The sequence below is a fragment of the Sander lucioperca genome, chromosome 2 (genome assembly GCF_008315115.2).
Source record: "Sander lucioperca isolate FBNREF2018 chromosome 2, SLUC_FBN_1.2, whole genome shotgun sequence".
Lineage (NCBI taxonomy): Eukaryota > Metazoa > Chordata > Actinopteri > Perciformes > Percidae > Sander > Sander lucioperca.
The window spans coordinates 29731273-29754073 of NC_050174.1; the positions used below are offsets into that span (position 1 = coordinate 29731273).

General features: G+C 42.8%; 1 protein-coding gene and 1 long non-coding RNA gene across 2 annotated transcripts in view; both read right to left on the reverse strand.

Moving 5' to 3' along the window:
* Positions 1-1412: 1412 nt before the first annotated feature.
* Positions 1413-22801, reverse strand: part of LOC116063158 (scavenger receptor cysteine-rich type 1 protein M160-like) — a 62927-nt gene continuing 41538 nt past the window's right edge. Inside the window, exons 7-10 of the mRNA XM_035995989.1 lie at positions 21061-21387; positions 3130-3407; positions 1754-1968; positions 1413-1600 (exon numbers count right to left, since the gene is read on the reverse strand). Coding sequence (XP_035851882.1) covers positions 1852-1968; positions 3130-3407; positions 21061-21387 — 722 coding nt within the window. The 3' untranslated portion in view covers positions 1413-1600; positions 1754-1851. The remainder of the gene's footprint in view (positions 1601-1753; positions 1969-3129; positions 3408-21060; positions 21388-22801) is intronic.
* On the reverse strand, positions 9792-20661 carry LOC118493973. Its single transcript, XR_004896032.1, has 3 exons — positions 20480-20661; positions 11834-11838; positions 9792-9804 (listed from the first exon to the last, which is right to left on the reverse strand). It is a non-coding gene; the product is annotated as an uncharacterized LOC118493973 (long non-coding RNA).

A 22801-nucleotide genomic window follows, 5' to 3' on the forward strand; every position in this document is an offset into this window, starting at 1 on the left:
ATGGCCCCAAAGAGGGGTTGTTTTGAGCTATGTTAAGTGATTTCCTGAAGATTTCCCAATAGTCTATGGGAAATTTCGTGAAAACCGCTCGGCAAATCTCTTAGGCCGCCTCCACACTGGCTGTGTGGCATGAGCGTGGCGTTTCTATTGCGTGTCAGCTGCGTGTCAGCTGCGCGGCGGCTGCGTGGCGTTTTCTGTCTTTACACACCAGAAATGTGTCTGACGCGGCACTGCAGCTGCTAGCCTTGTCTGTACACATGTGTGTTTCCAATAAATATAAACATAGATATATACTGATTTGATTACAGCAAAGACAAGTAGCAGTATTGACGGCAAAATAGGCTACAGAATATTTCCTTCTGTATTGACAGGTGCAATATTTGAAAATCGATAATTATTTATTATGTTTTTAAATAAATTTTAAATATTTATATCTGCATTTATGTCAAAACCTAGAGACTTTCAAACATCAAAATGTCATTTATTAAATGTATTTGTGTCAAAATGACATATAAACATGTTTTCGGCACAGCTCGAGCCACCCCTGAGACGTGCGTGTCACGCAGGCAGTGTGCAAGCTCTAACCTGTTAACATGGGAGCCGAAATAAAAACAGACATGCCACGCAGCTGACACGCTCACGCCACGCAGCTGACAAGCTCACGCCACACAACCAGTGTGCACGCAACCTTACGAAACACATAGCACACCATTCCTGATCATTACAAACGTTTTGATGTATTTATGTGCATGTGTTGGCAACGCTTCGTGACTAGTAGCGGGACACAAATGTAGCGGAAGATGAAGAATAATAATAAGTATGGGGGATAATAGTCATTGTGCCGATGTTCTGCAATAGCACACTGAATAAAATAGTGTAAACTGCTGTTGCTGCATCAGTGTGGTGCTCCTGTTCTCTGGTGGTGTGTGTGAAGTTATTGAGGAGGCCATGCTGCCCTCTGCTGGATAAAAGATGCTGATGCAGAGAGGGTATCTCCTGATAATAACTATTTGAACAGATAAAAACTAAATCATCAACACCAGATGTTTTCTTTACATTTAAATAGTTTTAATGAAATGTTTACATTCAGTGGATGTCCCCACAGTGTTGCATGCTGGGAGAATACACATTAAAATCAGCTCATTCACAGAGTTTCACAGTTTATTAAAGAGGTTTTATTTCCTCTGAACAGATAATAAAGAAACATTTATTACAGATCTTCATCATTTCATCTCTCTGTGTTGAACCTCCAGCAAACACCTGAAAGTACTTTATTAAAGTAGTACTAGTACTACATTTCTCTGTGTTTAGTGTTTTGTTTTGTCATATATTAGTAATTAATCATTATTGTTTGATTTCAATATATATATATATATATATATATATATATATATAACAGTTTTTACATTAATATGACATCGCTGCAGCATACATATCCTGATAGCCCAGGTTCTCCTGACAGAAATTATGTTCATAATTTGATTTTGCATAACAGGCTTAATCATAATCATTATAGTACGTTCCATTTGTATTCGGATGTCGGATTTTCCGATTCACGTCCCCTGAATCATATTTCAGCGTTGAGAGCTTGGACAATCTCCTGCCGCAATTAGCTTATTGCGTTGTTATCAACTGGTATTGCTAACAATAGCTAACCAGGCTAGAGCTAACCCCACAATGAAAATGAGACTTGTTAAATTGAAGCAGTCAACTCTTTCCAGCTCTGGTTTCCGAGTTCCGAGGTAAATGGAACGCACTATTATTACACAAGGCTTATATGGCTTAGACAACAGTTAAAGGGAACTTGAATAATACAATCTATCTGAATGTGAGATGAGATCCTTGGAGGTGTTACTCTGCTCGCTGCTCTCCTTCCTCTTCAGTCAGCCCTCCTTCAGCTTCAGGAACACCCAGGTTATTTTCATACAGTTCAATGTTCTCTCTGTCCGACTTCTGCCCCCTGCTGGCCTGGAGAGACATGACAACACACAGATGTGACTTCCTGCATCACTCCTCTCTTCAGTTCAACAATCACAGACTGACTGATTCATTTCAGTCAGTGGTCGACACCAGGGGTTGATCATAAACTGTATAAGAGAAGCCAAAACATCTGGATGGCCCCCTGATGGCTGGCTGCAGTATGGGTCAGGGGAACGTTTCATCTCAAAATATTGGGCACCGTTTTGCTGCGGTTCCTCTGAACGATGTGAAATGGTGTACAGAGAGCTTTGAGGTAGATAGATAGATACATAGATAGATAGATAGATAGATATATAGATAGATAGATAGATAGATAGATAGATAGCACTTTATTGTCCGTGAACACAAAAATTTGTCTTGCAATACAATCTCCAACAATTAAAACACAACAACCTAAAGACGAAAAGTTAAAACATATAGGCACATAATTAAAAACATAAATAAATAAATAATTAATATGATTTAAGGTGGGGCCCTGCCCTGCAAGAGTGGTCTTAAATAGCCATAAATATATAGATGAAAGTGGGGGGGTACTATAACTTCTTTGCCCTCCTGTGTTGATTCAGCAGCGATATTGATACGGGAGCAAATGAGTGTTTATATTTGTTCCCAAACACAGTCTGACGGTGGGCAGTACGTGGCTTTCAGTGAACGCATTCTCCACTGAGTGTCCCACCAATTTGGAACAGATTCCCAGGAGCCATCGAATCTTGGCCTTCAGATGAGCTGAGAGGCCCCCAAACCACACTGTGCCTCCATACTGCAGGATGCTTTGAATTGTTGACACAAAGAAAAGAGGTATATTTTCCCTGGTTTGGTGGGCGTGTCAGAGATGTTAACCAATCAGCAGTGATGTGTCTGTAAACTTGTGGTAATAAAAAAACACACTGGTTCAATCCAGTTGTGTAGTTTTGGATTTAGAAGCATTTATTGGTAATTGATACCGGTAGAAAGTGCTGCTACGTTATAGTCAGCTGTAATGACGAATGACACTGCGCAGTGTGCTCGTTTGTTGATGTTGACATGTCTAGCGGGTCCAATCTAGCACCTACTGAGATTTTGGCTTCACTTTGTACAGTGGGATGAAGTTGAGACACAGCAGCCATTTAGATACATTTTATGGTCTAAACATCAGGTGTGTGTCCGTACCTTACAGTAGAAGGAAAGGGCAGTGATCACCAACAGCAGAGTCAGAGACAACACGACCACTCCGATGATAAAAGGTGCCGGACCTGGTAGATCTGATGGATCTGATGGATCTGATGATGGATCTGTTGATGGATCTGGTGATGGATCTGATGGATCTGATGGATCTGATGATGGTTCTGATGATGGATCTGATGATGGATCTGGTGGATCTGGTGATGGTTCTGATGATGGATCTGATGATGGATCTGGTGGATCTGATGGTTGATCTGATGATGGATCTGATGATGGTTCTGATGATGGTTCTGATGGATCTGATGGTGGATCCGATGATGGATGTGATGGTTCTGATGGTTCTGGTGGATCTGATGATGGTTCTGATGGACCTGATGATGGTTCTGATGGATCTAATGGTGGATCTGATAATGGATGTGATGGTACTGATGGTTCTGATGATGGGTAATGTTGGTGATGGTGTTAAACACAGAAACACAGATATTGTTTACTTGCCAGTCCTAGCAACAGTAACATTAAAAGTTACATTGACAATCATACACTAATATTTGTTCTCCATTATTGAACACTTTCAACGTGTTTTCAAACAATAACACAACGTCATCATCTGCAGATTTCTCTGTTCTTTTCCTTCTGCTCAGGAACTCTACAATCTTTGTTCTCCACACAGACAAAGTTCAAATGTTTTCACTCTCTTGTTGACCAGAAAGAGAAAATAGGCAGGACACACTGCTGCAGCACGGCTCACGCGGGCTATGTGGCTGCTCTATCCTGTCAACATGGGCCCTGAAATGAAAAGCAAGTGTCATGATCCTGATCCATGATGCTGGCAAATGTCAGGTACCACTGAGGTACCAAGTTTCCTGCCTAGTTTCCAGTCAGTGGAGCAGCCAACTCCTGTTTCCGCTTCCCATGTGGTGGTCCGGCTGACTCCTGTCCCCAGAGTCCAGTTGGCAGCCTGCTCCTCATTTGTAGCTGGTGAACCAGTCAAATCCTATATCACGTTACCATTTGGTGGTCCGGCTGTGTTACGGAACGGCACTGGAGGTTGGACCCAAAAGCAGACGACAAACACGGAAAATAAGATTAAGTGATTTAATGCGTGAATATATACTGGTGATATACTGTGCTGGTGGGAAAGGGGGGTTGTGTCGAGGGGATCCTGTGGTGAGTGGTGGGTGCAGTGCGCTCTCCAGAGCGTGCCCAGTGAATAGGTGGCAATGACCATGTGGTATGGCCTCTTCCAGAGTCCAACAAGCAATTGAGGCTTGTATCCAATCCTTACAATCAGAGAGGAGCAGGTGGGGAAGCAAGCAGGCAGGCAGGATAAACAGGAAGCGAGAGCACGAGCAAGCAAGGCAGGCTGTAACAAGAGAGAACACAGAAAACGTTTTAGCTACACAAGCTAAAACACCAGGAACACAGATTAACACAGGGAGCCAGGAGTGCAACTATACCACGCTAGTAGACTGTACGATCTGGCGACGAGTGGATCACAGAGCCGGCCTTAAGTACTGCAGGAGGATGATTAGGGAATGAGCTTCACCTGGCGCCCTCTGCCAGCTAAGCCGCGGCCACAGCTCACAGTAATCAGCACAGGAGGGAGAAACATGAGGGGAAACAAACAGGGAAACAAACAAAGCACACAAAACAAAGAGAACGGGCTGCCATGATGACATCATGACAGGCTGACTCCTGTCCCCAGAGTCCTGTTGGCAGACCTTCCAGCGCCTGCTACTCATATGTAGCTGGTGGTCCAGCCAATGAGAGAACCTGTTCAGCTACAACAATCCCAAATTCCAGAGCCTCTGTTGCTCCAACTTCCTGTGCATCTGTAGCCCCAAGGCACATAAACTTTATTTAAAGTTTATGTGCCTCTGCCCCCAGTTCCTGAGCCTATGTTGCCCCCAGATCCTGAGCTTTTATTGCCTGAAGTTACAGAGCCTCTGTTGCCCCCAGTTCCTTTGCCTTTTTTGCCCCCAGTTCTGAGCCTCTATTGCACCAAGTTTCTGAATTTGGGTCCTAACCTGCAACTCTTGAAACTGTGACACTCCTGCACTTTGGGGGTGGACCATACCTCCCATAGTGAGATAGTGAGTGAGGTTGGAACGAGAATGCTTGCTTTTCAAAATAATCATGGTTCTCTGAGCTCTGAGTGAAGTAGTATATGAAAGATACCCGTTTCTGTCAGGTGGAGGAACTACACATGAAAACAGCAAATTAGGGGCTAAGAAGTGTTCTGACAGATGTGGTAGGAGTGGAGCTTGGTGATTGGTCACATTAGAAGGTGCTTCTCATAGTAGTGAAACACTCACTCAGTTCTCAGAGAACCAGAGTTATTCTGGTAACCAAACATGCTCTGTACTTCAGTTTACTTGTGCTGAAGCAGCAGATCTGTAAACACAGAGCCAAACATTGTGAACTTTCCAGACCTAGCAACAGTAACATTAAAAGTAGCATTTACATTTTATACACTCTAACAATGGATTTCCATTTTTTAACACTTTCAACATGTTTTCAAACAATAACATGACATCATCTTCTGCATATTTCTCTGCTCTGTTCCTTCTGCTCAGATACTCCACAATCTTTGCTCTCCACACACACAAGTTCAAATATTTTATCTCTTTCTTATTTTTCAGAGATCTGTGATGCAGAATAAAAATCAGTTTAAAAAAGGATGCATAAGATTAAAAGGGACAGGGGATAGACTCTTTAGTTTGAAGGAGTTTCCCAGGGTGAAGGAGCCATGTGGGAGTGGAGATACTGGCGAAGTTCAAGCATTTTCACTCTTTGATATTTTTCTGAGAAGATCTGTAACATAGAATACAAATCTAAAAGGGGTAGAGGTTGGACTAGGGCCATTAATGTTTAAAAATTATTGCACTCTCGGCCAGGCTTACGCCTGCTTCTCATTCCAAGTCAGCTGTCCGGCAGACACAAGTTCCTGTTGAGCTGCAACAATCCCATGTTCCAGAGCCTGTGTTGCCCCAAAATCCAGATACTCTGTTGCCCCGAGTTACAGAGCCCCTGTTGTCTTCAGTTCCTGTACCTCTGTTGTCCACTGACAGCCGTTCCTGACTATGAGTTCCTAGGCCGTCCACCAGAGGTGCTCTGCCCGTCTGTCCTGCCCCAAGACCGCCAATCTGTGGGTTTTGGCAGAGCCCCTGCACTTTACCCAGTCTTAAGGTCGCCGGATACTTCCCCTATAAACTTTTTTGATTTACTGCCTGCTTTATTGGACTTTATTGAACTTTATTGGACTGTATTGGACCTCTACCTGCTACCTCCTCTTCTTTTCTTCTGAGTTTGGGTACTAACCTGTACAATGCACAGAACACAGACAGCAGAGGAACAGAAAAAAGTAGCTGCAGGTTTAAAGACTGAAAATCGGAACTATTTTGGAACAAATATTTATTCACCATGTGGCGCATAGCCCTCCCCCCAAACTGAAAATGTACCTGTATTTGTTGCCTAGTGAGTGTTATTTTTGGACCTTGCTTGTATGTTTCATATTTACAGATATATATCTTGGTGTATGTTTCATATCTACAGATATATATCTTGGTGTATGTTTCATATCTACAGATATATATCTTGGTGTATGTTTCATATCTACAGATATATATTAGATATATACTGAGGCAGCAGCTCACCAGACTCTGTCATGGCTGCTGGAGACAGTCTGCTGCCATTCTAGCTGCTGTATGCGTGTGTCAATCTGCATACTTTTCTGTAGTAGACAATGTCATAGATGATGTGATAGATGGGCTTACCTGAGCAGGTGAGATCCAGGATGTAGGAAGAGGAAGCTGATACTGCACACTCCCTCAGAGCAGATCCAGACTCAACACAGTCAGACCTGATCGTCCACACAGATCTGTATGTGGACTCTACTCTCTGTCCTATAGAAACAGCAGAGCCACAGTCCAACTCTCTGCAGGCAGCAGCTGCTGTCTTCAGGGTCCAGGCAGAGAAATAGTAACCCACTGGTCTCCATTCTCCTTGTTTCACCTCCAGTGTTCCTGCACAGCGACTGGCTCCTCCAACCAACCTGACAGAATCTGAACAGAAACCAGAGAGTCATCAGCAAAAGAACAAAGTGAGTTTCATTAGAACAGAAATGAACCAAATCAAAGCTGCAGCTCCTCTTCTACCTGAGCAGGTGAGTCCAACAGCTTTTCCAGGTGAGCAGGTGTTTCTATCTGAACCTGAGCTTCTACAGTCCAGGAGAGCAGACTCATTACCTATACACTGGAACTCTTTGGTCCACATTGGAGCCTCCACTTCTCCATAGAGCACCCCCTGGAGGACTGAAGGAGCTCCACAGCCAAGCTCCCTACAGACCACCTCTGCATCCTGCTGGTCAAAGTCATCTTCGCACACTGAGGACCAGCGCTGGGTAGACTGGTTAGTCTTCACCTCCAGTCTGCCTGAGCACAGACTGGTCCCATTCACCAGTCTGACAGAGTCTGGAGAGTTGACAGAAGATAAAATAGAGAGAGAGAGAAAAGACACCAGACAAAAAAGATGTCATGAACTAGTGAAAGTCTGTGGCTCAGAAAGATAAGATAAAATAAACTTTATTGTTCAACAATGTGGAAAAATTAGCTAGGGCCACCCATGCAGCTGCCATTACCATGACAAACATACACAGACATACAACTTGCAACAAAATCAGAGTTGATCAATACTAGTCCAACGCAGTCAGCATAAAAGTATAAAATCAGGTAGATATAAGGCACACAACCAAACAAATAATGGCCATGGCGACAGAAGTGGACCAGAAATAAAAACACACTTTCCAGTGTTCTTCAAAGCATCGATGAGAAGGTTAAAATCCCGTTTTGTGAGCTCACTTTCATGGAAGCTTGTATCATTAATTCCACAATGGACCACAATACGCTTGATGGAGGTTGGGAGTGAGGGTATCAGGTCCACAAGTTTCACCAGTCTGCAACCCTGGCTCCAGGAAAGCAGTGTGTAATGGCATTAAAAAAGTGTATTCCCCGAGTGATGGAGTCACAGATAATCATTGTGGTAGCAGGGAAAAGCAGACTAGGAGTTGTTGTGTGTGGATGGTTGGTATCGGGGAGAAAACATTCAGTGCTGGTCCCAGGGGAACATGGATGAGGAAAAGGTGGTGTATGTTTCATATCTACAGACATATATGCTGCCATTCTAGCTGCTGTGTGTGTCAACCTGGGTACATTACTGTCATAGATGACGTCACTGATGGGCTTACCTGAGCAGGTGACAAGCCGGATGGAGGAAGAGTAAACTGATTCTGCACACTCCCTCAGAGCAGATCCAGACAGAACACAGTCAGACCTGATCATCCACACAGATCTGAATGAGGACTCTCTCTCTTCTACAGAAACAACAGAGCCACAGTCTGACTCTCTGCAGACACCAGCTGCTATCTTCAGGGTCCAGGGATGAACAACCGGTCTCCATTGTCCCTGATGTTTCACCTCCAGAGTTCCTGCACAGCGGCTGGCTCCTCCCACCAACCTGAAATGCTCTGAACAGAAACAGGAGAGTCATCAGCAAAATGAGTCAATGTGTTTAAGAAAATATGAAACTGAAACTGCTGATACTAATCTAAATATTATTTATTTCACTTTTCTGTCTCTTTACCTGTTGAGGTGTGTTCTCCTTCAGCCTGGAGTCCTGAGGAGAAAATCAGAAGGTAAACATGAGTATAAAGCAGCATGATTGGATCACAACTGTGGACAGAACAAACTCTCTCAGGTTGTTTTGTAAAGAATCTTCTAGCAGCTCAGAAACACCTCAGGGAACTCACAGTCATGTTACCAGTTTACTAAAGGTGAGTTAAAGATATGAATACACAGAACACACAAGTCTGTTATTTGGGAGGAACTTAAAGAAAGCGTATACTGTAATTACCCATTACCTCATAAAGAAGTTGTCCAAGCACAGAGTCTTGTGGAACACCATGGCTAACTTTACCGTGCATGGAGGATTTATCGTTTTTTTTTTTATTTGATTGGATTCATTTAGCTCATGTAGAAAAAACAGTGTTACATCTATGACAAAATAAGTAAAATAAAAAGACATGCAAAGGAAACCCAGAAAACCCTCAACGGGCTTGACGCGTTGGGTTCCCTAAAATAATTCAACGAAAGGTAACATATAGAAAATAATAAAAACAACATAAAAGCATAAAAAGTCTATAAAAAGGTACAGAAGACAAAAACAATTAAATGAGGAGATAAAATAAAGAATGAAGAAAAAGAGAAAAAGAAAAGTAATCAAAAAAACAAAAGAAACAAAAGATAAGAGACATATTAAGCTACTGATACAGTAAAATATTTCTCACAGATATTTTGATTTATTAGGTTTCCGTAGGCTGGGAGGGAGAGAATTCCATATCTTAGAACATCTGTAATTAACTCTAAATTGGGACAACGTGGTTTGCGTTGGGAGGGGGCGAAGCTGGGCTGCTATTCCAGTGGGATAATCGTGAAATTGATTATTAGGGGTAAACAGATTGCAAAAAATAGGTGTGAACAAATTGGTGTGAACAAATTGGCTAACTTGAAGATTGTTGATTTGAAAAATATTAAGAATGTCACATTTCTAAAACAGAGGTAATGTGTGACTCTTAGGAGGTGAGGAGCTAGTGATTCTGACCGCCTGCTTTTGACGATGAAAAATCTATTGCAGTCTAATAAAAGGACAAATCATAGAATAATAGAGGCTGAGAGAGACTTTTGTGTTAAGGAGATAACAAATTCTTCCAATTATTACAACATTTTTGGCTATTTTGGATGTAATAAATGAAATATGAGGTTTTCAATATATGTTTTCATCAATAAGTACACCAAGAAAACAAGTTGACTTTACATTATCTACTGAGACATTGTCAATCATCACGGTTATATTCTCAAGGAACTGTTGCTGTGTCCAAACAACATAAAGTTAGTTTTCTTAGTGTTGATAATTTGTTGATTTTAAACAATTTTGAGATTTTTATCATTTCCTTATTAACAACCCTAAAATGAGTTGCTTTTAATCTTGTTGTACATGTGTATAGTGACAATAAAAGACATTCTATTCTATTCTCATGCTAGTGTTAGGATTTTTGTATGAATAAAACAGACTTGTATATCATCAGCAAATCAAATTTTAAAAAGCTGATCTGATGGCCAAATCATTAATGTACACATTAATATCCATGAAGTAATTTATCTGGGTATTTTTAACAGAATCTATAATATTGATGATACAATCTCCCACAATGTTTCCTCTCTTTAGATATAATGTTGAGCATATCTTTCAGATGGGAGTTAAAATCACATATTCAAGTGTGGCGGTCTATAAATGCATCCAGTGATATGATTGCCAGTTTCGATGAATACACTCCAGAAAAAACAAAGCATTTTTCTAAATCTTGTCTTTCGTTATACTCCAGCTTAGTATTTATATACAGTAAAACTCCTTCACACACTTTATCCTCTCTGCACCTATTCACATGGTTAAAATGTTCAGTGTTATATAATTCAGCATTTTCATTGTTTAACCAGGTTCCTGATAACCCAATTACAGAGAAGGTGTCATTTAGATTAGAGAGGGAGAGGTTGAGTAAGTCAAAGTTTTTGGGCATACTGCATGCATTAATGTGTAAGGGAGAGGTCACTTCTCTTTGTAAATTGATCACTGATAGATTTGAAGACATATATTGAGAAATAATTACAGTCAGAAATAAAGGTTTGTTTCATGTCAGAAAAACAATCACGATCGGTGTGTCATTATCACACAGAATATCACTTGAGGATGAGTCTCCTTTAGTCATAACCTCCTCTGGATCAGGTGTGTTCAGATTGTTTAAGAAGTTTTAATCAACCTTTGGCTCCAGCTTAAAATAATCTTGAACAACATGTTATGAAGCTCAACTTTATCAATTTGACTAAAATGAACTTGTTTCATGTGTGTCATTTAGGGGTTAAATGAGACCCAAGCAGTAAGCAGTATGTTCTAGGATGATCATGTTTCCGGAGGGTGGAGACAAGACCGCAGGTGAACATATAGTCTTCATCTTGGCTCGGACCATGATGCCAGTCCCTCCTAGGTTTAAAAATGAGGCGGTCATAACTGATGACAGCGTAATTCCCCCTTTGCTCTGGCCTCCTTCATTGCAGGGATGAGCTCTGCCCTCTTCTTCCGGAGAAGGTCAGAGAAGCCTCGTTAATGTTCCTGAGCCTTGGAAAGGAGGAGAGTCAGGGCCCAAGACTTGAATGACAATTTTATTTCTACAGCTTTGGTTTTCCAGGTAATCCGTCTCGGCAAAACAATCAGTGTGTTTGTTTTTGAGATACACCAAGATCTTCCAGTTCCCTTTCTAAGGAATTGAGCTTTTTTCTGTGAGTTTCAGGTCATCAACCTCCTTTTGTGAGAATTGCAGACTTGTTTTCAGATCTTGACATCTCTAACTAGACCATCAATCCTCTTGTTGGCAGAATCTAAAAATGTGCTTCCATTCAGTCAAGCAGCTGTTCATCAAAGGATTTTTGCTGTCCATGGTCTTCTTGTAGTGACTCCCAAGTCCTCATCAGATGGCAAAATTTTGCTTCCTAGCCAAGTTAACATTGAGGGAGGGTAAGTAGGATTTTAATGCTCACCTTTTCTTCAGGCTTCTGGCCTGGTAGTGACTGATTGCAGGTGGAACCTTGCCTGGTGGTAGCTGGCAAGGCTCCACTCAATCGTTAAATCCATTTTCCCTTGTTGTCTGTCTGTGTAAGAGCAGTTTGTCCTCTGATTTAAAGATTAACATAAGTATTTGAATAACACATCATCTTTAAAGCAGTGTCCTACCTGAGCTGCACAGCAGCAGCACCAACAGGTGATACATGTCCAGGTGCAGCGTCACTCTGATAATCCTGTGTGCTGTCCTCAGTGTATATCTGCGAACAGGAAGAGGAGGAGCTTTACTGGAACAGAATCAGAATCAACTTTAATGGCCAAGTTAATGTGAACACATACAGGGAATCTGACTGGCTTTTTGTTTGTTGTCCTTTTTTTAGCAGCAGAAACACTACCGCTAAAAACAAGGACAACAAACTGAACAAGGTGAACATGAACATTTGACTACTATGTACAGATATACGTTTGTAAAAGAAAAAGTGTGTAGATCCTTCTTACGTCTTGCATGACACACTGGAATGCTTTAAGAGTTTTTCATGGGAAAATCTACTGATCAACCGATTTTGTCCCGGCCTTCCCCAACCCAATGGGGGCCGCAAGAAATCTGCTGACCTTGCTGGGCCGAGCACCTGGCTGCCCCCACCCAGGTGTTGAAAGACCCCTGGGACCATACAGCACCCATTCTGAGGTTCTTGGCACCTCTTTCTGATTGTCCTGAATTCCACTTTTGTCCACCAGTTGGCGCATTGGACGGGACGGTTGGGAATACTTTTGACAAAAGGGAATACATGCACATCAGAAATGGAAAAAAGTTTCCAATCTGTCTGTGGGTCAAAAGGGAACACTTAAGGACTCTTGGGAAGAACCTTTGGGAACACTTTTGCTGTTTGGTCAGGACACTTGGGAGGACAATATGCCCCGTTTAAAAAGATTTCTAAATGTACCATAGCCTTACACTTCGGCTGCATTGAACACATAATGTATGCAGACCATTAGCGGAGCAGATGTGCCGCAGAATGTATCTTTTAACACTCTCCATATGCAGCGCCACATGGCGAAGGATTGTGTGAGTCACAGCGAGACGCTGAGCTTTTCCTCTGGGATTGTTGTTCTTTCTTCAGATTTTGGAGCCGGCACAGCGCTGTGAACCATCAATCTACTGATAACTAGCTGTTATCAGAGGAAACAAGAAATAGAAACAGAAGCTCTCCAAACCAAACAGCCAACACGCTCACTGACAGACATTAAGTCGTTTCCTGTATATTGGGAGTTTATCAGAAGGACATTTTAACTTTAGCATTTTGAAATGCAGCAATGGTTTTATTTAGGAAAGAGTGTGCCAAATGTAGAGAGATGTGTGTAGTGTTTTTGGTTAAGAGCTGCAGTCTGAGCGTATTCAAGCAGAAATGGTTCAGGGGTTAAACAGGAGTTACAGGTGGTTGTTAGTGTGGGAACAGCTGAGAGAAACAGACATTTGGAAACAGGAACATTAGGGAGAAAAGTTAAAGTAATGAAGAGGATGAGACGTCCTGAAAGAGGAATCTTCCTGTCTGATGAATCTCTATCACTGTAATGTTCAAAAAGTCACAAATCTGACTTTAATTTTCTTACCGTCTGATCTGTTCTTCTTTTAGTTTTTCCTCTGATGTTTCTCAAACTTGTTCCTCGTATTTTCTCCTTCAGGTTCCACAGTCGCTCCCTCACTTCTGTGTTGTGTTTCCCCAATTTCTCTCTCTCTCTCTCTCTCTCTCTCTCTCTCTCCCATTGTCACCTGGTTTCTCCTCCTGTCTCTCTCCCAGTGTCTCCTAGTTTCTCCTCCTCTTTCTCCCAGTGTCTCCTGCTTTCTCCTCCTCTCTGTCTCTCAGTGTCTCCTGATTTCTCCTCCTCTCTCTCTCTCTCTCTCTCTCTCTCTCTCTCTCTCTCTCTCTCTCTCTCTCTATCTCTCTCTCCCATTGTCACCTGCTTTCTCCTCCTCTCTCTCTCCCAGTGTCTCCTGCTTTCTCCTCCTCTCTCTCTCTCTGTGTCTCCTGATTTCTCCTCCTCTCTCTCTCTCTCTCCCAGTGTCTCCTGGTTTCTCCTCCTCTCTCTCTCCCAGTGTCTCCTGGTTTCTCCTCCTCTCTAATAATAAATAAAGTTTCTATATCAGAAATATAGGTTTCTTTCAACCAAATTGCCCAAAAATAACGTGGATGGTTCCATACAACGTTCTTCACAAGTGAAATTAAAGTTCAGTTTCTTTCATTACATTTTGGGAGTTTCAATCAATATTATAGCATATTTTTGCTTTTTCAAAAATGAGGTATGATTTCATAAAAATTAGGTTTATTGACCATGACTTCCAAGAATAAGTGTGAAACTAGTGTTTATAATTTGGTGTTAGTGGTGTATACACTGGTGGGAAAAAAAAGCGTTGAAAAATTCAGAAAAAGCGTCAAAAACCAGACAAACAAAGCGACAAAAAAGCAACAAAAACATTGGAAAACTAAACAAAAGGCGACAAAAACGTCTAAAAAGTCCCGGAAGCCTAGAAAAAAATGCAAAGAAACGTTGAAACATTATTCATTTTTTTTATCTGGGAGGACAACACAAGGTTGACCTGAACACACACACAGCAGCACTGTATTTCAACAGTAGGCTCTCAAAGTGGAGACTAATTGTTGTCCCTGGGACATTTGAATTAATCATGGAGGAAGTGTGTGAAGAATGGAAGGAAATTAAAGTTCATGGAGGTTACACCCTGGCCATGGCCTAATGGTTGCACTTTCAGAGAGACTTCACTGCTTATCATTATGTGATCCAACTCTGACATATATACACAGGAACGCACACATACACACACACACACACACACACACACACACACACACACATACGCGCGCAGGAACGCACACATACACACACATTAGAGCAGTTGGAATGAATGCCAAAATTCTAATATAATTCGAATAGTAAAACAAATCAATACTATTCAATTGCTGAAATTACTATTCGAATGTGACTTTTTTTATAAATATGTTGGCTAACGTTAACTAATCTCCCTCTTCTTGCCTTGTCGCTCATGTCACGTCTTATTAACAATAACTTGGGCACAAGGCATCGTGAGGTCTAAGATTACGTTAGTACAGCATTACAGAGCTAACGTTACATACCGAATAATGTTAGTACAACATGACGAAAACTAACATTACGTACCGAGTACCGTTAGAACAACATCACGGAGCTAACGTTACGTACCAAGTACCGTTAGAACAACATCACGGAGCTAACGTTATGTACTGAGTAACGTTAGTACAACATGACGAAGCTAACATTACGTACCGAGTACCGTTAAAACAACATCACGGAGCTAACGTTATGTACTGAGTAACGTTAGTACAACATGACGAAGCTAACATTACGCACCGAGTACCGTTAAAACAACATCACGGAGCTAACGTTATGTACTGAGTAACGTTAATACAACATTATGAAGCTAACATTACGTACCAAGTAACGTTAGTACAACATTACGGAGCTAATGTTAGCTACGTACCGAGTAACGTTACGGCGCCTTCACACTGGCACTTGAAATCAGCTCCGTAATACGTAATAAGTCCCCAGCGGACGTCGTACTACACCGTGGAAAAGCTTCGGAAGTGACTGATAAGTGTCTGAATGTACGATTCTCTATAACCTCTCTTATACAGATATAAATAGAAAGGCTGCTGGGTGGAGAAAAGTTGCCCAGGACGTTGACATGTCAGGTCGGTTAAATGTGATATAGCGGTATAATGTCAATAGTTCGATGTCTGTTGCTAGCTAACTAATTAGCATTAGCAGGTTTGTTTATCAGTACCATAGCAACGCTGGAATTGTCGGATAGGAACCGTCTGTAGCCTTTTGCAAGAGTTCAATTTTTTGAACGCATCCGGATGACCAACTGACATGATTTTTTTCGCATCGCACTCGTTCGGACCCAGTTCGGACCCATTCACATGCGGTCTGCGAATCTCCATAGGAAATAAATGACTTCTGGTCGTTTCGAAGCCGTATCAGAGCTGATTTTAACTGCCACTGTGAAGGCGGCATTAGTACAACATTACGGAGCTAACGTTAGCTATGCACCGAGTAACGTTATTACACGGGGGAGTGACAGGCAGCGGCTGGAAATCATAAGAAGGACGGGAAATAGTTTTAACATGACTTTAAAATCGACTTCCACCGAGCCAAAGTGCTTTTGTTAACATTAGTTAGCTCGTTCTTGTTTTCTAACTGCGTCGCAAGGTACAGTAACGTTAGCGTAGCTGGGAGCTTCATGAAGACAGCTAAAGGTAATGTTAGCTGCCCTACAGCTGTCAGAGTTAGCTTAGCTGGGAGCTTCATGGAGACAGCTAAAGGTAATCTTAGCTGCCCTACAGCTGTCAGAGTTAGCTTAGCTGGGAGCTTCATGGAGACAGCTAAAGGTAATGTTAGCTGCCCTACAGCTGTCGGAGTTAGCTTCTACTTATATATTACCTTCTAAAAGCTGTATTCTCAGTAACGTGACAATCTGCAACAGGTTGCTTATAAATCACTAAAATAGTAGTGACAGCACCGTTTGGCTTAGTTATTAATGCCGTTAGCATCGTTTGTTACTTACCTAGCTAGTTTATGACAAAACGTTTGGGCTGTGCTTTCTACCATGATGTCATTGTACTAACCGAGCACCGTTAGCCTTTACAACAGAGCTGCTTCTCTACACTTGTTGATAATGTTTCATTCCAGATTTCTCTGTTGATTTGTGTTGCTGTGAGCTCATGGTGGAAAATAATGTAAACAGAGTTGCGTAAACACACACACACACACATACGCACGCAGGAACGCACACATACATACACACACATATATACACACACACACACACAAACACTCACACACACACACACACACACACTCACACACACTCTCACACACACACACACATACGCACGCAGGAACGCACACATACACACACACACATACACACACACATATACACACACACACACACACACACACACACACACACGGTGCTGGAGCAAATCTTTAGAGAGGGCATATGGCTTTAATCGGAGGGCCCGCAAAAACGTCATGACAGGTGCACATCCAACACAACTGCAACTGTGCACTGCATGGCGGCAAAAAACCAACAACATGGCCAACAACATTGCCTAAAGATCGCACACAGATCGCAAATTCGGACAGTTTCCAGCTGTTTGAGGCAGCCTTCAGTCTGGTCAGGAAGTCAGAGAAACACTCACATCCTGTTAGATCTGTGCCACATTCAGCCCCGACAACACGTAGCTACATGGTTTTAAAACTGAAAAGGGGGTGCGTTGCGCTGTGTGCGCTCTGCCTTTTTACAGTTTTTTCCAACTGCTTACACACAAAATCTTTTCATGTCACACGATTTTTGAAACCTCTCACTCAAAGTGCAAAACTACACAGCAAATCTCCAAAACCATCAGCTATTTCTCAGCCTTTCACTGAGTTATCAAAAAAAACACTTTTTTCAAAACACTACACACAATTCTCTACCTAAGACACAAAAATCTAACAGGAAGTGACTTGCTTTCCTTTTCTAAACACAACCAATCAAATTGCTACACTTATTTACCAGGGCACACACACTCCTCACATGTGCAAACACATGGGCCCTCATTTATGAAACGTGCGTATGACCTAAAACAGGCGTAGGATGGGTGTACACCGATTCCTACGCAAAGCTCGGCATTTATCAATTTGAACGTGAGCGTAGGCTGAGATAAAATCTCACGTCTGGTCTGAACTCGTGTACGCAAGGGTTTGAGTCAGTGTGGACTTGCGGTGCAGCATATAAAAAGTTTAACAGGAGAAGGAGAAGTCATCAGTTGATCACTTATCAGCAATGGCAGATCTGGCTCTTTTAGAGGACCTCTATGCACCGGTAACAGTGCACACGTACGTGCACGGGCCACGGTGGAGCGCTCCATCGGATTGATTAAGGGCAGATGGCTCATGGTCTTGCATCAGCGGGTGGGGACCCTACTATACACGGCAGAAAAAGTCTGTAACTTTGTTTTAGCCTGTGGTGTTCTGCACAACATCGAGCAGGAAAACAGGGTGCCATGAATGTAGAGATGGAGCCAGATGACCCGATGACCAGAGACCAGTGTCCAGCACAGTCCTAACTGGGGGCTATACAAAGGAGACAGGATATTATTCCTCGTTTTTAAAAGGTATAGTGTGATGTTTGGCAATGATATTCAATACAGGAAACATAACGATGAACATTTTTATTTATTTTTCAGGTTTTCGTTTCTCTTTTAAAGTGTTGTTAATGGCCACAAGTGAACGATTTATTTCTGCTATTGACCGAGTTATTTCGGCTTGTTTTTCCAGCCCCTCTGCTGTCAGGAGACAGGGTCGTGGTGGTGGTCCAGCCCCTCTGCTGTCAGGAGACAGGGTCGTGGTGGTGGTCCAGCCCCTCTGCTGTCAGGAGACAGGGTCGTGGTGGTGGTCCAGCCCCTCAGCTGTCAGGAGACAGGGTCGGGGGGGTGGTCCAGCCCCTCTGCTGTCAGGAGACAGGGTCGGGGGGGTGGTCCAGCCCCTCAGCTGTCAGGAGACAGGGTCGGGGGGGTGGTCCAGCCCCTCTGCTGTCAGGAGACAGGGTCGGGGGGGTGTTGCCTGGCTCTGATTCATGAAAAAAACACGAGTAAAATAAAAGACACTGCATAAACTCTGCTACTGTGTGTTTATTTAAATATAGGTAGGTGTAGGCCTAAGAGATTGCAATATAAGCCTGTATATTACTATTAGGACTGTAGCATACATATGTCAAGGATGCATAAATTAAATAAACTTCAGCTGGAGTCCAATTTACCATGGCAACACTGTTGACTGCATCAGTGATCTCTTTCTTTTTTTTTTTGATTCTTTTTTGGGGCTTTTCCCTTTCATTATGAATTGATAGTGGATAGACATGAAAGGGGGAAGAGAGATGGGGGATGACACGCAGTAAAGGGCAGCAGGTTGGATTCGAACCCGCGCCTCTGCAAAGGACTCAGCCAACATGGGGCGAACGCTCTTACTGGGTGAGTTAGAGGCTGCCCCATCAGTGATCTCTTTCAATTCCCCAGTCTTTCTACAGCCTTTAATAACAGTTTTCAGGATGCCAAATAGTGAACCTGAGGTATCAGGGTTTCAGTCTCCACCTCTGAAAAGTGCTGCTTCTTAGCCGGATTACGTCTCACCATGTCGTAAATTGTAGGGGCGAGGCCTCAAAACCCAGAATATATTGAGGCGTGATATTTAAATCACGATCGTTTATTGGTATATTTCTCATAATTAGAAGTTGGCACTGTAGAGGTTTGGATGCACACTGGGGTTTATTGGGATGGGGAACACACTGGTATTATCACATTTTAAAAATTGAATCGTTAAATAGGTGAAAATAGCTTATTATCATATTTGATAGTGCTTACAGTGGGTAAACTTTGGTGACCATATCTACACGACAGCTGAGGTCCAGAGCTTTCTATAACAGCTGGTCCTATGTGTGTAGTACCTTCTATAACAGCTGGTCCTATGTGTGTAGTACCTTCTATAACAGCTGGTCCTATGTGTGTCGTACCTTCTATAACAGCTGGTCCTATGTGTGTAGCACCTTCTATAACAGTTGGTCCTATGTGTGTAGCACCTTCTATAACAGCTGGTCCTATGTGTGTAGCACCCTCTATAACAGTTGGTCCTATTTGTATAGCACCTTCTATAACAGTTGGTCCTATTTGTATAGCACCTTCTATAACAGCTGGTCCTATGTGTGTAGCACCTTCTATAACAGTTGGTCCTATGTGTGTAGCACCTTCTATAACAGCTGGTCCTATGTGTGTAGCACCCTCTATAACAGTTGGTCCTATTTGTATAGCACCTTCTATAACAGCTGGTCCTATACATCCTTCTCTGGGTACACCCCAGAGTGTTATTCTGGGGCCAAAATGGCGGTTGAAACTCGGTTGCGTGTCGCGCATCTCTGGTACCGGCCAAGGCCAGCTGTTAACACGGGGTGCATGTGTGGTTCTGTGTGTGGTTCTGTGTGTGTGTGTGTGTGTGTGTGTGTGTGTGTGTGTGTAGGTTTAGGAAGGAAAGAGAGAGAGAAAAAGGAGGGAAAACACGATTGATAGAAAGAAAACACTTAAAACCTTGATCTCTGTGGTGTTGAAAATAGCGAGCTACGTGTTGTTGCTGGTGACAAAGCCACTATATATATGTACAGTGAAGTGATACTGGTGTTAAAGACCCGCTGATCGCTGTCCGATTCTTAATATGAATGCCTGCATTGCATTGTGGGATATGGGCTTTGCATGAGCCCAGCTCGGCACATATCGTAATGTTCTGTATTACAGCATACTGTAATATTTAAGATAATAATATTATTAAGATCTTGTGAATAAATGTTGATTAAAACAGCTGTTATTGGGCTAAAAATATGTTACAGTCTTCGGCTGTAATGACAAACGGGAAGCCCAAGTTGTGACGCCTGCGCAGTGTGCTCGTGTGTTGACGTTGACATGTCTAGCAGGTCAGATCTAGCATCTACTGAGATTTTGGCTTCACTTTGTACAGCGGGAGGAAGTGGAGACGCGGCGGCCATTTTAGAAACAGTCTATGTTAAGCAACAGGTGTGTGTCCGTACCTTACAGTAGAAGTAAAGAGCAGTGATCACCAACAGCAGAGTCAGAGAGAACACGACCACTCCGATGATAAAAGGCATTCGAGTAGATGGATCTGATGGATGTGATGAAACACATGGACAGATATCAAATCACACTACATCATGACCCTAACTCAAAACGTACCATTAAACACAAACAGACCTGAAATCTAAATCACTTCTATTTAATTCTTTTGGAGGTTTATGTTTATCTGAATTGACGCTCTGAGGACAGAGACTGTAATAGATTATAAAGTCCTCTGAGAATAATCTGTAGAAATAAAACTGAGTTGACTGGGGTATTGTTCCTCCTGCACTTTGGGCGTGGACCATATCTCCCTCTGTACTGTCATGATCCTGGGTTCATTTTAGTTTCCTGTTTAATTTTAAAGGTTAAAGGCTTCAATTCCCATGTTTCATGTCGTGTTTGACTTCCTCATGTCCAACAAAAATGTCAAAATTAGGGTTATGGTTTTCTGACAGATGTTGTGGAGTCATCAACTGATCATTTCTACTCAGTTTGGACCAATCATCTTCTCCAAGCCTGTAAACAGTCAGCTTACCTGAGACAGTGAGAGAGAGCAGATGGCTCTCAGAGGAGAAGTTATGAGAGAAAACATAGAGGTGATAAACACAACTGTAACTTCCTTGGTGGGCGGGCTCTGCAGCAGGAAACAGGAAGTGTGCAGAGTGATTGACACCTGGCTGGGTGGAGTTGTGTGCTGAGTTGGAGGAGGTGGAGGTAAGCTGGAAGGAGCCTCCTGGGTACTGTAGCTGGATGGAGCAGCTGATGTTGAAGGTGGAGCCCCTGAACACCTGGAACCCCTGCTGCTGGGCCTCGGAGACCCCGTCCATGGAGGACACAGAGATGTTGGGTGGAAACAGCAGGTCTGTAAACATTGACACACACACAGACATTGTTAACTAAGGTACTGCACTCAGCTGGCTCCGCTCCTACCTTTCCAACAGATCCCACTTCATCTCTCTCCATAACCACACCTCTGCCACAGCCACAGTCATTCAATTTTCAATTCAATTTCAATTTCAATTCAATTCAATTCAATTTTATTTATAGTATCAAATCATAACAAGAGTTATCTCGAGACACTTTACAGATAGAGTAGGTCTAGACCACACTCTATAAAGCCCCAACAATTCCAATAGTTCCCCCAAGAGCAAGCATTAGCAGTGGCTATTGCGACAGTGGCGAGGAAAAACTCCCTTTTAGGAAGAAACCTCGGCAGACCCAGACTCTTGGTGGGCGGTGTCTGACGGTTGGGGTTATGACGGTACAGGATGTAGCGTGGCACAGCAGAGCATGGGTGGACGCGGTGGACGCAGCAGGACGTAGTCGGGCATTGCAGGGAATCGCAGAGCGTAGCAGGGTGTAGCAGGTCCATAGCCACAGCTGCACCCAAGACCCAGGTCTTGGTGTCGCCCTAATCCGAGGCGATGTTCTGGGTGAAGAAGAAACATAAGGACTCCGGGGAGTAAACTCCCCAGAGCTAGGTGAGTAACAAGCACTTCTGAGACATGATGTGCATAAAAGGAAACAAAAGAAAAGAGCGTGTCATAAGAAGGAACTTCCTCGGCAGTCTAGAATTATAACAGCATAACTAGGAGAGGCACTATATTATTGATTATACGATAGGTAAATCTGATGACTGTAAAGAGAAGCAGAGAAAAGCAGGGGTGCTGTGTCTGCAGCTATACACCCTGCCCCGCCGGTCTAGGCGTTCACTGCAACTCCTCACTCCCTAACTATAAGCTTTATCAAAGAGGAGAGTTTTCAGTTTAGTCTTAAATGTAGCGACGGTGTCTGCCCCCCGAACCCAGATTGGGAGCTGGTTCCACAGGAGAGGAGCCTGATAGCTGAAGGCTCTGCCTCCCATTCTACTTTTAGAGACTCTAGGAACCACAAGTAACTCTGCATTCTGGGAGCGTAGTGCTCTAGTGGGACAATAAGGTACTAAGAGGTCCTCAAGATATGAAGGAGCTTGACCATTTAGAGCTTTATAGGTCAGAAGAAGGATTTTAAATTCAATCCTGGATTTTACAGGAAGCCAATGGAGAGAAGCTAATACAGGAGAAATATGATCTCTTTTCTTAGTTCTTGTCAGAACACGCGCTGCAGCATTCTGGATCAGCTGGAGAGTCCTAACGGACTTATTTGAGCATCCTGATAATAAGGAATTACAGTAGTCCAGCCTGGAAGTAACGAATGCATGGACTAGTTTTTCTGCATCGTTTTGAGACAGGATGTTCCTAATTTTAGCAATGTTACGAAGGTGAAAAAAGGCTGTT